The sequence below is a fragment of the Bradysia coprophila genome, unplaced genomic scaffold, assembly GCF_014529535.1.
Source record: "Bradysia coprophila strain Holo2 unplaced genomic scaffold, BU_Bcop_v1 contig_232, whole genome shotgun sequence".
Classification (NCBI taxonomy): Eukaryota; Metazoa; Arthropoda; class Insecta; order Diptera; family Sciaridae; genus Bradysia; species Bradysia coprophila.
In genome coordinates this window covers 19,476,766-19,493,419 of record NW_023503493.1, presented here as the reverse complement: position 1 = coordinate 19,493,419, position 16,654 = coordinate 19,476,766, and the positions used below count along the sequence as shown (strand labels likewise).

The following is a 16,654-nucleotide window of genomic DNA, read 5'->3' as shown; positions in this document are numbered from 1 at the left end:
ATTAGACTGTACTCAGCTAAGTCTTACCATAAAAGAACTTTCAATTGTAATAACTAACGCCAAAGAGTAGCATTATTTCTCTTCCTTTTTACACGAAATGTAAAGTTTTTGCAGATGAGTCATATAGCTTGAGTAAAATAAGTTTTAGGTGAGAATTTTAAATAGGAAAGTCTCAACAGACCTCCACATGCAATGCTCGTCTAGGAGTTGGCCATTTGCTAATCTAAAAGTTGTGTAATTTATAAATTGTGAAGTAAATAAAACCTCTAGAATCAGTTATTGTCAGCAGCGCAAAATCTATGTGTCAACTATTGAAGTACAAGATTTTGTATCGCCTCTGTTCGAAATACTTAAATGAAAAGACTCGATAAATATACCCACGATCTAGCGTACACCGAGCTTCTTGGTTGCTTAAACGACGGCTTGCACTTCTAACGCGGATTGAGGAAACATTTTAGACGATGGAACTATTAACGAGGCCGTTGAGAGTTTAATCAAATAAAAAATGTCGTGGTTAATTTCAAATGTACTATAAGAAACCGTTTGGAAACCGTATCTATAGAAAACCGTTTGGTTATAATGAATTGGGTGATAATTGAGCCTTTTCACATATTTGTTTACTGCATAAACTATACCTAGTATTATACCAGTCCAATCAGAGCTGAGCCCAATTTTAAATGCTAAATATTCAACTGGTTACTTTACAAAAAATTCCCGAAACGCTCACTTCTTTTTTGTAAAATTCAATGAAAATCAATTAAATGCACCATCCTCGATCATATTCATGGACCCCGTTCTTTTTTTATTAACCAATAATGTAATTCCTTTTCTTATAAGTTTTATTGAAATAAAATCAAACTGTCACCAACACTGGAGTATGGCATGCATGCCAATGCATGCCGATGAGCTGTTGAAAAAAGCAACAGATCGAGAATGTTATAATAAAAAAATGAACAAAACTAACAAAATAAGAAGGAAAAAAATCAAATAAATCTCGTAGTTTGGGCATTCGATGCATGGACTGGTTTTCTGGTGCTCAATATTATATTATATACGCAAGTGATGCGTTCAGTTCAAATCAATTCATTTTTATCATTCTTTGTTTGTCCATTTGATTTCCCATCGTCGTATATGGAATCGAAAGACAACACCACGGGACATTTAATTTTGTTTTTATTTTTCATTCAATTCAAGCAAAGCGTTTTACATTTTCAAAACATTATTTTTAGAAAAATTGTCAATCATTTAGGTTATACAAGCAAGCATTTCTAATCGTGACGCCACACTTTTTCTTTGGAGCACATTTTTATGCTAGAAAACGAGTATTTTATTATTATAAACTCCGCGATCGTACGTGTTTTCAGCAAATTGGCGAAGCAGCGCACGCCAATCGTTTAAAGTGATGTGGATAAGGTCAATTTTATTATTTTATTACACCTTTATAGGAAATAATTACAGCGCAGAAATGATATTAGTTGGATAATAGTACCTATGTTGAGTCTAGTTGCATAGATGGACGAGTCGTTCGCCGGGGAAATTAATAGAATTTAGCGCCGACATGCATTTAATCAGCAAAAAATTGGCGAAACTAAAATACTTTTTCTTATGAAAAATCCATTCTTAGACTATGGATTATAAATAACTTATATGATACAACACCAGCATACTATCAACTGCAACACTTTTTATTTTAAAATTCATTCTAATTGCACAACTTGCCAGCCATTAACCACACAATAAGTATGTTCCGTTTAAAATACATGGCTAATCAATTTAGCATTAAGTCGGTAAAGAACTGAGCCCAATCAATCGATTGCAATAAACAAACCATTGATTGTTTGCCACCTAGTATTGTTTTTTCGAATTTTATTTTCATGCAACCAGAGCCATCAGTATGAATTACATGTTAAAAATAAGCAGATTTAACTTTATGGCTGATTTCATATTTTTTATCAGTTGATTAAACATTCACTGTTCCATACCATACACTGTCAAAAATTTGACTAACGAAATAGAATCGAAGATGTTTTAATTTTTGCTCCAGACAGTGTGCGTGTTTTGATCTCAGGTCAATTTGCGTTGGTTTGGCTTGATAAACCTTCTACAAACAATAAAAACCAATGAAACAGATTTTGATAATAATTTAAACAACAGAAGTAAAAGATTCGATGATAATAGTGATTTTATACATTCAGTCCATGAAAGGTATAACGATGAAAGAGAATCAATAATTTCCTCTATCCCAAAGATTTTCTAAAAATTGATTGTCGATCATGGTCACATCGTTCACATGAATTTTTTGCAGTGTTCGTACGTCTCAGTTTCATAAAGCTTTTCTGCTAAATTGACCATAGTAATATATAAATGATTTGGAAGCATAAATGACATGACTATCTGACAATATTGATTAGCGTACATTTCGCGTTCAGAAGTATTACAAAAGATACTGTTAAATGTCCATTCAATGCATATATTCACATATTTATATCGACGTCAAACGATCTTAAGAATTCTTGTCTTTAACCAATATATTGAACGAACAAAGAAAAAAAATGGTTCAAAGAAAATCATCGTCACCTAATCGTATAATCATTTGATGATAATTAATTAATTAAACTATCGAAATTACAAAATATCTGTTCATGTAGAAAAGAAAGAGACAGAGAAGAGCAAAAAACGAATTTATTTTTAAAAAGTGAAAGCAAAAAACAAAACACCTAACAGCAAAATCATTTTATTGAAATTAAAAATCATTAGCTTTGATGTGTCGATGTCGAATTAAAGGTTCAATAAAAAATGGGTTCGAAATACAGTAGACTTTATATGTTTCTCATTTATCTAACTTGAGATCTACACGTTTTTTTAGACTCGTTTCAAACCAGTAAAGTTGAATGGTGCTATCAGTTTGCTTATACATTTGTACCTATCTCACAATCATATAAGTCTATGATTGAGTCTAGACGAAAAATTTGAAAAACTTTTATATTACCCGAGTCAAACTACTTTTATGACAAAGGTATGTTCCCACATATATAAAAGAAAAAGAATCGCACGTCTTGCTGATTGAACCATACTTCGCGAATTTTTAAACGTTTCATTCTTGAATATACTAGGTTTCGAAGTATTTATTGTAACAATAGAACTTTGAACAGAATGAAATACTAGTGGACCTGCTTAGGGAAAAATTCGTGCATCTCACAAAATCGTCATGACGATGATTGCAGGGGCCAAGACGGCAGCTGAACGGTTCTCCGGTGAGCGACCGTTATGTTACTTTTTTTCTATGATTTTTCATTCGTAAACGACTAGTTTAATCCACTTCCAAATGATAAATTATAGAGAAATGTCTAAAAAATTTTTTGGTGCAATTTATTTTTTGACAAAGGAAAATCCATGAAACCGACACAAAGACTGAAAATTCGCAAAAACTGTCTTCAAAAGGTTCATAGAGAATTTAAAGAGCTACATTTTCGTTTTTTATTGATTGAAATCGGGAAGCTCCTTCCGTAACAGTGAAGTCACGACATGTTCTTCATGTCAAAATACATCGAAATTATTATTTATTTAGAGTAAGTAATTACATGTTTTTCCATGAAAATCGACGAAAAGTTGTATTTTGTGTTAATTTTAATAACTCAAGGTGTAACCGAGTTTAAGATTTACTGTGAAATGTGCTCACTGTTCTAGAATTTAAGGACATTGAAAGATATCTGAGTTTTTTTTTATTCTCTTCGGGGTTTATTGAGCTGTTGAGGTGGTAATGGGTCAGTTACTAAAATTCTGTCACTGAACATGGACACCATGTTCCCAGCTCTAGAACGTTAGTATTATGGAGGATTTCTGGAGTTTTGTTGTGGAGTGGTCCACTATACCATTAATAAATACTTTCTAGGAACTCCTTGAGAAGTTGATAGATCTTTAATACAGAGATAGTATGTTGCATTGTGTAGAGGAATTTATTTGAATTTTAGCATTAGCTACATTTGCTACTTTTACTAACCTATAAACAAATTGCGATTAGAATTAAATAGCCTCAATACGAACAACACACACTCTACGGATAATAGCGGCAGAGTCAAAATGACCCAAAATTATATCGGCTAAATTTGAAGTTTTTGGACAAAATGATCTATGGACGACTTGTACATTGTCAAAAATAAGGGGCACCTTCCATACATCACTTTTCGATTGGACCACAGGTACCACCCGGAACCACCTGGAACCACTTGCAAAAATCAAGCAAAATTTCGACTCTGCCGCTATTATCCGTAGAGTGTGTGTTGTCTGTATTGAGGCTATTTAATTAGAATGCCTAAGAGTATTTTATATGGCTGACAGTGATAAAGTATTGGAAATATCGTATTATGACTTGACATAAAGTGTCTCTGAACTTTATTATAATGATCCCAACCGCATAGCATAAACTGATGGGATCTATTCACTAAAGTTATTTCAACACAGTTTCATTTGGATGAAAAATATTTTCGTTAAAAAAAATATCGTGGACCTTATAGGTTTTATGAATACCTGAACCAGATATCGTCTCATAATTCTGAGTTGTTGATCATCTTATTTGATCTCTTCTGATATATCATAGATATACGAACACGCGGTATATAAACTGTTGAGCTTAAGCATAACCGAATAGAGAGAGAGAGAGGAGAGAGGGCAAAAATGTCATATCTTTTTATATATTAAAATTTTGCTTTTTTGTTATACATTTTCGCTTGTAAAAATTATGTATGTTTTTCAATCATTTGACCATCGCATTAAATTCCACCTTTGTGACGATAATTCAAATGGATGCCTTACGATCCACTATATATATATATTTATGTATGCTATTTTATACGAAACCGGAGGGAATTCTTTAAATATTGCCATTCACAATGTTCCCACGGTCAAAACATTTAAAAAATCGAGTAAATGTTTGCTTGCGCGTACCTTGTACATTTCTGTGTATATGTTTTATATATTGCAACGCGCCTCGGCCTTTTTATAACAATTTTTAATTAGTCAAAACATCTTTGAAATAATTTAGATAATCAATTTTTTATCAAAATTTTTATGCAGAATTTGTATTTCCATTTTGTTGCATTGCAGATACACATATGAATGTGTATTGTTGCCCGTTGCATGGCAAAAAAGAGGAATCTCGCCAACAGTGGAAAACGATTTATAGAATTAGATTAGAATAAAAGACGATATTTATCGGATGTTCAATTGATTTTGCATATTTTCGTAATGCTCGTAGCTCGGGTCAGTCGCATTACATATGTTTGTTCATTTTTGTTCTCTGAATTCTCTTGTAAAGAGGGAACCCGTTTTAATGAGAAATAAATTGTAAAGCAGTTCTTCAGAGATCGCTTGTACAATACTACTTATTAGCTTATTACAAAATGATTCAATCAATAATGTCGTGTCGATGAAAGAGTTACTTTATTTAAAAAATTGTCTTAATAGGGGTCGGGTCTTTAGAATGTTTCTATATGTTTTAAATACACACAACGATTTGAAAAGTAGAAGAACGGGCATCATTCATCCTAGTCGAAACTATCTATAGCTGTGCAAAGGGGCCGTTCATAAATTACGTAACGCAAAAATCAACATTTTTCAGACCCCCCCCCCCGGGTCTGTAACGCTAAAAGGGTCAAGTTTGACCCAATTTTGTTAGAACCGTAACGCTTGCCTCATACCCCCCCCCCTCCCCCCTCTAGCGTTACGTAATTTATGAACGGCCCCAAATTATTGACAATAATATTATAAAAAGAATTGAAAATATCGTACGGACTGATTGTTTGTTTTTCTTACATCGATTCAATAAACATATCCGTCCAATATGTTGACGACTATTTCACCATCTTTCGTGTAGTGTATTTTGCCAAAAACAAATAACAAAATTTACTTAAAACAAGAATAAACAAGAAAAGTACTTAACTCTCACTCCTTCATTTCCAGAAGGGACTCAGGTATATATACATCGAAACTGATTTTCCATTTAAAAAAAATATTTAAATCCTGAAGGCTCAAGAGTCTCATTGAAATGTCGTTAAGTATTATCCTCTTATACAATTACACAAAAAAACGAAGGAAAAATAATTTTTAATTCAGAATCTATTGAGAAACGTTCAGAAACACCTGTAATCTCTGCATATAGACATTGATATTAATGATGATCACATAAAATCCCTAATTATATACAAAATACAATAACATCAATTTCATATATGCAAACTGGAGAATGAATGCCAAAGGAAAATAATAAGAAAGAAAGACGAAGTAAATGATCTTAAGCTGAAAAGGTTGATAATCCTGTATGCATTTTGCGCACTGTTGAAATACTCACAGAAATGTGAACGTTTAGGCAGGCAAGCAAAACATTATTCCTAACCCTTGTTTGACATTTTAAAGCCAGTTTTCAATGGCACATTATTTCATGGCTATATTCCACATAGCACTACTTTATTGTGATTACATTTTCTTTGCCTCGATCGTTTTTGGAATAATATCTTCTTTATAGCACACACCATAACACCGGAGATTTACAGTATCGATTGCGCGTCCGATCAGTTAGTTTTTGTTAAGTTTTTTTTATTATAAATGTTCAATTCATGCATATGGTGATCGATCGAAAGGTATAAATGGTATTATTTGCTGTGTATCTCGCTTGAAATATTGTGAATACCAAATCAAAATGAATAACTGAAATCAATTAGCGTTGCACTAATTGCCTCTGCAATTTTGAAATATTTTCCGATTAAGAATGGAGACTCTGTGTATATAAATAGCGTTTTAGAGATCATTAGAAAAAACGTTAGGCATCTCGACTATGTGCATTCGATGATGTACGAATGTCAAAGCTTCAACGGATAATGCCTTGATGATATGTAATACTGAAATTCGTTCAGGTTAGATGGTTGGTAAAGGAATTCGTATAAATGCATATAACGCACCGATAACATTTCAGGCATGTACATTCGTATATATCATCATGGAATTATATTTTAACATTAGAATATGCAATTCCGAATCTGAACGGTTCGCGTTTTCTCTCATTTTCAAATAAATTTAATTATTCTTAGATTAAGCGGCTGGTTTGCTTTGAAGATGGTTAATTGTTTTTTTTTTGTTATGGCCCAAGTAACCTGCGAAATGTGGTTTTAAGTGATTGTACATTGTCACTCACCTGTATGGAATTGGAACTATTTAAACATGGAAGATCGAATCTACTACGTGGTTATGTGCAAATTATTCATTTTTTACTAGAAGTCAAAAGGAAACGAGATCATGGTCATTCGTCAAAGTTGTACACAGAAGGTTGTGCTCAAGTTTTCATTTCCATCGTTTCCAATCAGAGATGAGCCGGTTATCCGAAAAACCGATATTTTCGGTTCGGTTTAAACCAAACCGAATATTCCGGTTTGGTTCAAACCGAACCGAAAACTCCGGTTTTCCAGTAAAACAATATAAATTAACTTAGGCTCGTCAAAATTGATTGATTTGAATATAAGCTCACCGAAAATAAGTAAACGGAGCAATTGTATGCGAATTGTACTGAAATCAGAAAATGATTTCTCATACAAATTGTATTCAATTGTTCCCTTTACTTATTTTCAGTGAGTTAATCAATTTTGACGAGCTTTTTGGTTCGGTTCAAACCAAACCGAAAATTCCGGTTTTTCGGATAACCGGCTCATCTCTGTTTCCAATACAGTTTATATGTCCGTTGTCTAAAAAAATCACTAACCGAAGTTTCATTGAAAATTCATTACTTCAAGTTTCAGACTACAAAAGCTCAGTAGAGAAAAAAAAACGTTTTGTTGAAGCTTTTTTACCGTGCGTTTTTCGTATGGTTCCGGTTTGGTAAATTAGTGGCCTTTGACATTCCACTTTGTCAAAAGAAAACAAGGAAAATGTTAGAAAAACACATTATTGTTCGCTTCATGTAGTTTTCAAAAATCAACTGTAGTTATTTAAAATAAAGTACTGAAGTGTATTGAGTGCAATTGTGTTTGTGAATTTTCATTTCGGATAGCTGAAGTGAGTTCTCTTGAACGGAGACTGACGTGAATATTGTCAATAATAGTCGTATAGAGGTCTGTTCCATCGAAGTGTAAAAGCGATTTTTGACAAGCCAAAAACAAACAAGAAATAACTTTGGAACAAAGCTGATCATGGTTCACGTGAATTTAAGAATTTCTAACTTGACAGTTGTCACCTTAAAGGTTACGAATCCTGCGGACCACTCTTAGCATTAAGGTTACAACTGTCAAGTTACGAATTCCTAAATTCACTAGAATCGGCGCCCTGTTTACTTGCAATGAGTTTTTTTTTCGAATGTATGCGTGGATGTGTATTGTCAGTACAACTTGCACCTAAATGCACTTAGGATCAAAGTGTCAAAGTTTCTAATAAAGCCTACAATGTGAGTTTTATAAAAGCTCTTTTCAGACGTCGATATACTAGATTTCTAATGCAAACTTTTAAGTAAATGCCAAATGTAGCGCGATAAACTCTAAAAAAAACAAAAGTGATGTGGGTGAAGCTCCAAATGAAGTTGTAGTAGCTTTACGCCGGTTTCATAAAGTTTAACACTAAAAACTCACTTAAAAGGTGTTTAAAAATTTAAACGATTGCAGCTTCAACCGGATAATTGAAGATATTTGAACTTGCGTACAAAGCTCCAAAAGTAAGTACCTAGGAATTACATACTTTCTCAAGATAATTCTATTTCATTACTCAAATTGCAGAACATAAATAATTGCATGTTCTTGCGGGTTAAGTGATTTTCAGCCATCGGCTTATTATCGTCGGGCTCAAAGTCTTTAACTCAAACGTGTCTTTCATGTTTTCTGGTTGAACAAAATGAAGCTTTTCAGCAAAATTATTTTCTTTTTTTAATTTTTTTTACATCTCTGTTTTGAATTTGAACAACAGCAGACACGGCATTCAACTGCATAATAGTTTCAGTCTTAAATATCTCAATTAGTTTTTCGACTTTTTGTTCGGGCTTTCAAGAGCTGAAAAGGGAAAACATAAAACAAAAACAAATATAAAAAAGAACCACACAACACTTTATTCCCTTCAGGTATACTAAAAAAAAGCAATATAATTTATATGTATATATCTAGTGCCAAAGATATTTACATATACCATACCTCCTCTTTCCAAAACACAGGTATTTTGTTAATGACTCTCATCTCTATCACATTATATCTACATATCTATTCATCCATCTAACCATATTTTATACGCACACCATCTTCACTGAAAATTATAGGTTATCCGAGCAGGTAGTTGAGAGCGGCGTTTTCTCAAATTGAATAAATAATAGTTTTCGAAACACCTTTTCAAGGCAATTTGTGTATATAAGCGCTATTCGGACATATAAAATCAGTCTGTTGTAACATTACACGTCTCTCTCTCCACATATATATATATATATATATATCTATATTATAGTTTATATATATGCTACACCAAGGGCGAGGATCAAACTTCGATCATAATAATAGTCTTATGTGTACGAACAACATGAATTTGTTCCAACAACAGCAACAAAAATTTTATAAATAAAAAAAGAGATGTGTACGGTTCGGCTATATTACATGTAACCGAAAAGAAGACCGTGTGGAAACGATATTTTCAATACACAATGACTCGGTGGAAGAACGCGCGAGCCAAAATAATAACTTTTTTCAGATTTGTGTGTGGTCGAAATAGATTTTTATTAGAAGTAAAGATCGATTTGGAGGTATTAAATATAAATTAGGATATTATAATTAGGTTGTGGTTGTGGGATATTGTGTGAAATTAATAATGGAAAGGAATTTCGGTCATATAATGGAGTTAATTTTATTTTAATGGATGAAGAACGTGAAACAGGGAAAATTGATCATCACATGGATAATGCGGTATGAATAGACCGAATATGATGTGCAACAGAGATCGGCATTTCGGTAAAGAAATCTGTTTGTATGAATGTGGCGCTTATATCGGGCGTGAAGGAAACGAATCCGTCGACGTTTAATCACGATATTTCCACACGTCTGGATTTTGGGGTTTCGAAAAATAATGACCAAAGCTAGCAGCTAATTAACGACTTCCAGATATTTCACCTTATATAGTGGAAATAGGTAACCGTTCATTCGTTTTAATGGGTTTCTATTATAACAACTTTCAAACGAGATGGTTTATGCTTAGAGCTTTTGTAACTTTAATTGTGTTTTCAGTTCTGTTCGAAAAATATCTGAACATTAAAGTGTCTCTTACATCTAGAGAAGCGATAACCGATTGGTATGGCATATTATATATGGTGTTGTATATAGCAAAATGAAAGTTAAAAATATCGAAAGAAAAGATTTTGTATCACATTTGTTCAATCTGATCAAAAGAAGTACCAGATTCCACTTTCGATATAGATTTATATGCTTGCCGCTAAAAAAATGTTAGCACGCAAATAATGACCATATTCACCTGAATAACTTTCGAAGTCTAATGAAGAACAATTTGACAGTGATTGACATTCCGTTACTTTCAAATATTCATACAACGAACACACCGCAGGAAGAAATAGTAAATAGAAAAGCTGGTGTGTGAACTGTGTTGATCAGAAGCTAAGAGGAGGTCAACAAGCGAAACCAAAACCAAGACACAATATTTCATTTTTCACTCAAGACTTCGAAATTAGTGCTTGAATGAGAATAAGATCAATGTGTATAATGTGCATAAGCCTTAGTTTCATCTTGGTATTCCTAATATCCTGACTTAATATCTTGATTTGATACTTAAAATCTTGTACTTCATTCGTTTTGGGGCCGTCCATAAAGGACGTCCGCGTTTTCTACTGGATTTTCGATACCCCCCTCCCCCCTTGTCACACTAATATCCGTTTTCGAATACAACCCCTTCCGGAGGACGTCAACTTTTAGTTAAAAACGAATTTTCTTAATTCGAAAAATATGAAGTAAAACTTCACTTCGATTATCCTTTGTTCAACCTAACAAGTATTTGTTTAAATTAACAAAATTGTAATTATGCAAAAATCTGCGTTATTGACGCCTGGAAATATTTGCTGGAATGATGGATAATTATTTTGATTATCGATAGTTACCATACCATACACTTCAATACTGGACAAAAGAAGGTATTCCCTAGTTCGAACCATCAAACCTCCCACTAAGAAGCACGATTTTCGTAACTTTAACATAAATGTGTCACGCATTACACTCCAAATTAAATCGCAATTTCGTTTCAACTGGTTTGATTTTCTTTAAGTTATATTCGGAGAAGAGACGTACTGCTGCCGTGCATCGGAGTCGCAGTGATGATGGAAAAACTGTCGGTTTCTCACACAAAGTTGCTCCTCCGTCACATCAAATAACACCTTTGCTAAACTCATTTAATTGCACCGATGCGCCGATGCACTGATTTTTTTTTAAGTAATGAAACTATACAGAAACTTCAAGAAATAAAGTGGACGTCCGGATTTCGTTATACCCCCCTCCCCCCTGGTCACAACGAGTCCGTTTTTTTTCCTTTATGGACGGCCCCTTTGACGTAATTACTGCCGATAGCAGATGATATTTACGGTCATACGGTCAATATTTTCCAAATTTTACGGAATCGCTGAATCATTATTGCTTTCAATTCTGTTCGATAATGAAAAACGAAATTGAGAAAAATGACCGTGTGCGTCTTTATTTATTTCACTTACTTAAATCCATGCTCGGCTCTATGTTGGTCCATTGCTAGTACTCCCCCGCACAGGTTATTTCACATTCATACATAACAATTCAACATGGTAATATATTAAGTTTCACTGAAAACATAAAGATACATTATAATGTTATACATTGCAACATAATATTAAGCAGGAACTGGTGGATATATCGCTCTTGGGTGCCAGAAATTGACTTATTGAATACTAAACTGAACGCAAAAACATAAAGATACATTATAATGTTATACATTACAACATAATATTAAGCAGGAACTGGTGGATATATCGCTCTTGGGTGCCAGAAATTGACTTATTGAATACTAAACTGAGGCGGTTTGAAATTGAAATTTTCAGACATACGGAAAAAAACTTGAATTTGCTGATTGGAGCGAAAGTACAGTAAATTAGCGGCTGCTAGTGGAGATCCCGATGTCAGCGAATTTAGCAGTTTTGTGTCCCGTTTGGCAATGACCGTAGCTGCATTGCACGGAAAAACCACATATTCTGACATTGTGATAAAGTTTCAAGACGAAACGCCAATACCAGCACACAAATTCGTAACTTTTAACTAAAAAACTTAAAAACTTAACTTAAAAAAACTTTTAATCAAAAATGGCAAGGCCAACGTGAATGCAGTTTACAGCGTTTAATATTTTTAGAAATGTGTTACAAAAAGCCGACAAACGAAATTACAGTTAATGCCAACCGAATTTGTGTAAAGTCGACTTCAGATATCTTATCAGCTGCTCCACTCATCCAATCACTATCACGCCATCACGCGCATGTTTGCATTTACGAAAACCCGTAAAAGGGAGTATAAGCTGAGTGTTTGAATTAATGGGCCAGCTAGTAAAGCAACTGAAGCAAATTAAACTTAAATTTGGTTGACATTAACTGTAATGTAATGCAGTTGTGGAATTGCAGGTATCATCGAATTCAATCCATTTAAATCCACTTGAATATATATTGTACGTGGAACGAATAGAATCCGATCCATTTTCACGTGGAAAAAGTTGGATTCTAATTCTTCCACATACGATATTGACGTTTCCAACATATATTTATATGGAATGAATTGGATTAAATTCACATCTTAGCACTGACATAGGCAACATAATTCTGCCGAATGAAAACAACGTAAATATAGACCGTTTTCCGCATTGCTTCGAATATCATAATTTGAAAACGACATATTGCGGTCGAGTATTATAGAAATTTATTTAATTGGTTATTAAAATTTTACGCATCTGAAATACTTGCTTGGCGGCCAAAAATTTTACTGGTCCGTAATGTCTCGTCACACTCATCATGACATTTATAATAGAGGTGAGAGTGAAGACTGAAACAATTTCTCTGCTAATTTTTGGTTTTTGCTAATAGACATAACATCCGCATGGTGATAGAAGATATTATATTCATAAGCTTTTGTCAAGGACAACGCCTGTGAAATATAAAAGTTTTCGCACGTTTTTTTTCCCTGAAGTTAGTGAAGGGAAAGGTAAAGTTTGTTTTTTATATTCCAATAGAGTGGCGAGGTTACAATTTATGATACGAAACTCCGTCTTGTTGTTTGTGGATTTTATGTATATTGTGATGAAAAAATATATTTACCACAACCATCAAAATACGTATAAACTGTGAATCACAGTATGTGATGCATTTGTTGCATACAGAAATCTTTTCGAAAAGTTTTGGTAAGACTTTTCAATTTCAGTCTCGACACAAAGCTAACTTAGCAGGTCCATATCACATTAAAACTTAATCCTGAACTAGCATATCCTGATGGACTATGCATATCCGGTCGAAATGGACCGTACAGTGGTCATTTCCGGTGGAAAAGTCGAGTGTTTTTTTTTCGGATCATGAGAAAATTATGTACCTCTTTTTCTCACTACTGCCACGTCTAATCGGTCGACAAAGTTGGTGAAAATAAAAGCATCGTGTACATTTAATTTTAATTTTCTTTTAAACAATTTCCTTCTTTTATTTGTTTTATTTTAAAATTTTTTGAATTTAAATTACATTGGAATGGAACTTGACCAGCGTGCAGTTCAATTATATATTTCATACACTGGTATACACAGTCCTCCTTGTTGGTATTTGATCCGTACACCAAGGTTGAAGATCTGTTCGCAATCTTTTTAAATTCCAAAATTTGATCAGGAATAGCATGCCCGTAACACTCCGGAGATGGGTCGTAATACACTGAGTCGTAAATTTTGTTGAAGCGTCGCACCGTGTGCTTTCGTTTTGCTTCCATGAGTTATCGACACCAGAAATGAAGCATAAGAAGCTTCACCATATTTCGGATTTGCTTTTGCAAATGCTTTCTTCAATTTCGTGTGCAATGTGTTGGCGGATTTGACAGTTTTTGGAAATGATTTTTTCAAATCAACGGATCGATTACTTCCGTGTGATCCGAAATAACTCTTTCCAAGGAGTGTTTGACTCGTCGATGATTGAAAAAAAAAACTTTTTCGATGAAGTCGAATTGCGTTTGTAGCGTGTAAGGTAGCGACGTCAATCTGAAAGTAAAGTTTAAATGTAAAGAATATGTAATGCGCTGGATCGAAATGTCTTCCCGTTCCAGCAGTGATTCAAGTAGCTGCAATTCTCGGCACAGTAAAACTTGCTCGTTGCCATTATGAAGAACTTGTTCGAATCGTTTAGCCATTATTCGCGTTGAACGACGTAATACAGTTGGTCCACTTGCACCAGCAGCTCCGATGAAATGATCTCGTTTTTGATGCAAAATCAACACGGCTGTCACAACAAGGTTCGATTGTGGTTCGACGGTATTGTAACTGTGGAAATTGCATTTTTAGAATTCAACTCGAAGTTAAAATTCATTAATTGAATGACCTATCTTCGTACCCGATCCAACGGACTATGTAATACGGTTGAATTCGTCCCACTAGTTTGACTTCCTGCACAATATAGTCTGCATAGTACCAGTCTTCAGTTCCAGAAACTGTATCCACCACTGGTCCAGGATGACAAACCGGAAATCTGCCGTGACAACGAGGAATCTCTGCTAGTGCATGTACGGAGGGGAAACTTTCGTCAGGAGCCAGCAATTCCTTGTCAAATGTGGTGACGTAGTTCCAATCCTTTTTGTCGAACACCTCAAACGGCAGTGGAGCAGGCAGTTTGGATAATTGACATTGGACTCGGAATAACTCGAATCTGCTCAATTCGCTTTCTTTTGGTTTGTTAGTTGAATTGGCGTATCCCGCTTCCTTTCCAATCAATTCGTTTTGTTTCTCGTCATTGTCGTCATAGAGGTCGTAACCTTTCGCTCTGGTGTACATTTTCGGTTGATGAAGTGGCTGTTGTCCATTTGAAGATGAGCTTGGATTAACTGCTGGTGTCGAAAGTTCCAATTGCGATGCATCAATCGAATTCTCAGTAGAATCAGCCTCATCTGTTGTTCTAGGCTGTCGTCCATTTGAAGAAGTAGATGCGTCCTGTGATTGGCTTTCAATTTTATCTGTCAATCTTTGGCTTGTCCGCTTCGTAAATTCGTCGACGTCGCCTACGGAGCCTCGTTTGGACGCACGATTCGGTTTTTTGATACGTCGAACAAATGGAGTTCCTTCAATCACTGATCCGACATCACTTTTGTGAAACACATCTTCGGAATCATGAACTCGAATCAATTCTTCTGTACTTTGATGCTGCTGTCCGATCGGATCTGTCGATGATGATTCGTCTTCGTTTGAATTTATCTCATCGATGATGTATTCAGGACCAACTGGCGCCGGCAATGCAATAACAGGTGTTGGTATCGGTGAAGCAACATTCATTTGACGTGTCATCTCTTCTTCAATTTCCAACATTTGAATGACTTCTGAAACAAGTCGTACATTTTGGTCTGCATTGCGACTTTCTTCTGACAACCGATCGCCTACATTTTCGTCAATTACAAGTCGACCTTTATCATCACTCTCCGGTGGCGTACTGTTGACAGTTTTCTTCAAATCGCTCATTTATCGCTCTTATTTCGGGATTTATCGAACTGCGGTTCGAAGCAGTCTGAAATTAACCATTTTTGTCCAATATGTCCACCAATATGCTGAGTTATTTCGGGAGTCATACTGCGAGTAAATACTGGTGAATCCATTTTGACTGAAATTCATTTGATGATTTTGACGGCGAGAAGAACTGTAGAACTGCAGATTGGGTCAGAGAAAATAAATGGAAAAATATTTGTTTATTGCATGATATAACAACATTCATATCAAGTTTTTCTTTTTTTGTTTTTCTTTTTATGTTCAGCGTTGAATTTGTTACGAATTGAAATTCCGTTTGCAACAATGCTAAATTCAACGCTGAATATCCACAAACTGAATTTCGATGAAAACCTGCAAAGAGAAAAATAAAAAAATTAATTCCGCATCAGCCTACCGTTTGATCACCAGAATCGAAAAGATCGATCGAATGAAGCTGTTCGTTTAGCAGAGCATAAACTTTGTCAAAAAAATCAAAAAAAGAAAAATTAACGGCGAAAAATCGTAGCCTTAAAAAAAACTTGATACATATAAATGCTCCTACTTATATTATGCATATAAACAAATATACACAATCTAACTCAATTTTATCCATTCTCTTCTAGTTCATTAAACGACCAATCAATCAACGACAATCAACTCATCATCGAATCTTGATATTTCAACATCCCAGTCATCCAATTGAAAATGAATCTTGACAACGAGCTGCCAAAAGGATCCCGTTTAGGAATGAATGGTCCAAAAATTCCTGACAGTGCTGACAATGCTACCAGTTCTAGCACTGCTGATCCCGGCATCGCTTGCATCAACGAAACTTTGGCTGCTCAAACATTAACCGAAAACCAAAACAAGGACTACAAACCAGTGCCGGAAGACGACCTGCAAGAACTCAAAACCACAACAAACCGCGACAAAAAAGATC

At 34.6% G+C, this 16,654-nt stretch overlaps 1 protein-coding gene across 1 annotated transcript; it reads right to left on the bottom strand.

Annotated features, from left to right (window-relative positions):
- Positions 1–14,108: 14,108 nt before the first annotated feature.
- On the bottom strand, positions 14,109–15,711 carry LOC119075575. Its single transcript, XM_037182043.1, has 3 exons — positions 15,466–15,711; positions 14,585–15,435; positions 14,109–14,526 (listed from the first exon to the last, which is right to left on the bottom strand). The coding sequence occupies exons 1-3, from the start codon at positions 15,709–15,711 to the stop codon at positions 14,109–14,111; spliced, it is 1,515 nt and encodes a 504-aa protein (XP_037037938.1).
- Positions 15,712–16,654: the final 943 nt, after the last annotated feature.

Excerpts from the sequence above, each read along its gene's own strand:
- LOC119075575 (XM_037182043.1), bottom strand. The coding sequence starts at position 15,711 with ATGAGCGATTTGAAGAAAACTGTCAACAGTACGCCACCGGAGAGTGAT. Across the intron at positions 15,436-15,465 it reads CGGCGCCAGTTGGTCCTGAA|GACGAATCATCATCGACAGA; the intron begins TACATCATCGAT and ends AATTCAAACGAA. Across the intron at positions 14,527-14,584 it reads TGGATCGGGTACGAAGATAG|TTACAATACCGTCGAACCAC; the intron begins GTCATTCAATTA and ends CAATTTCCACAG.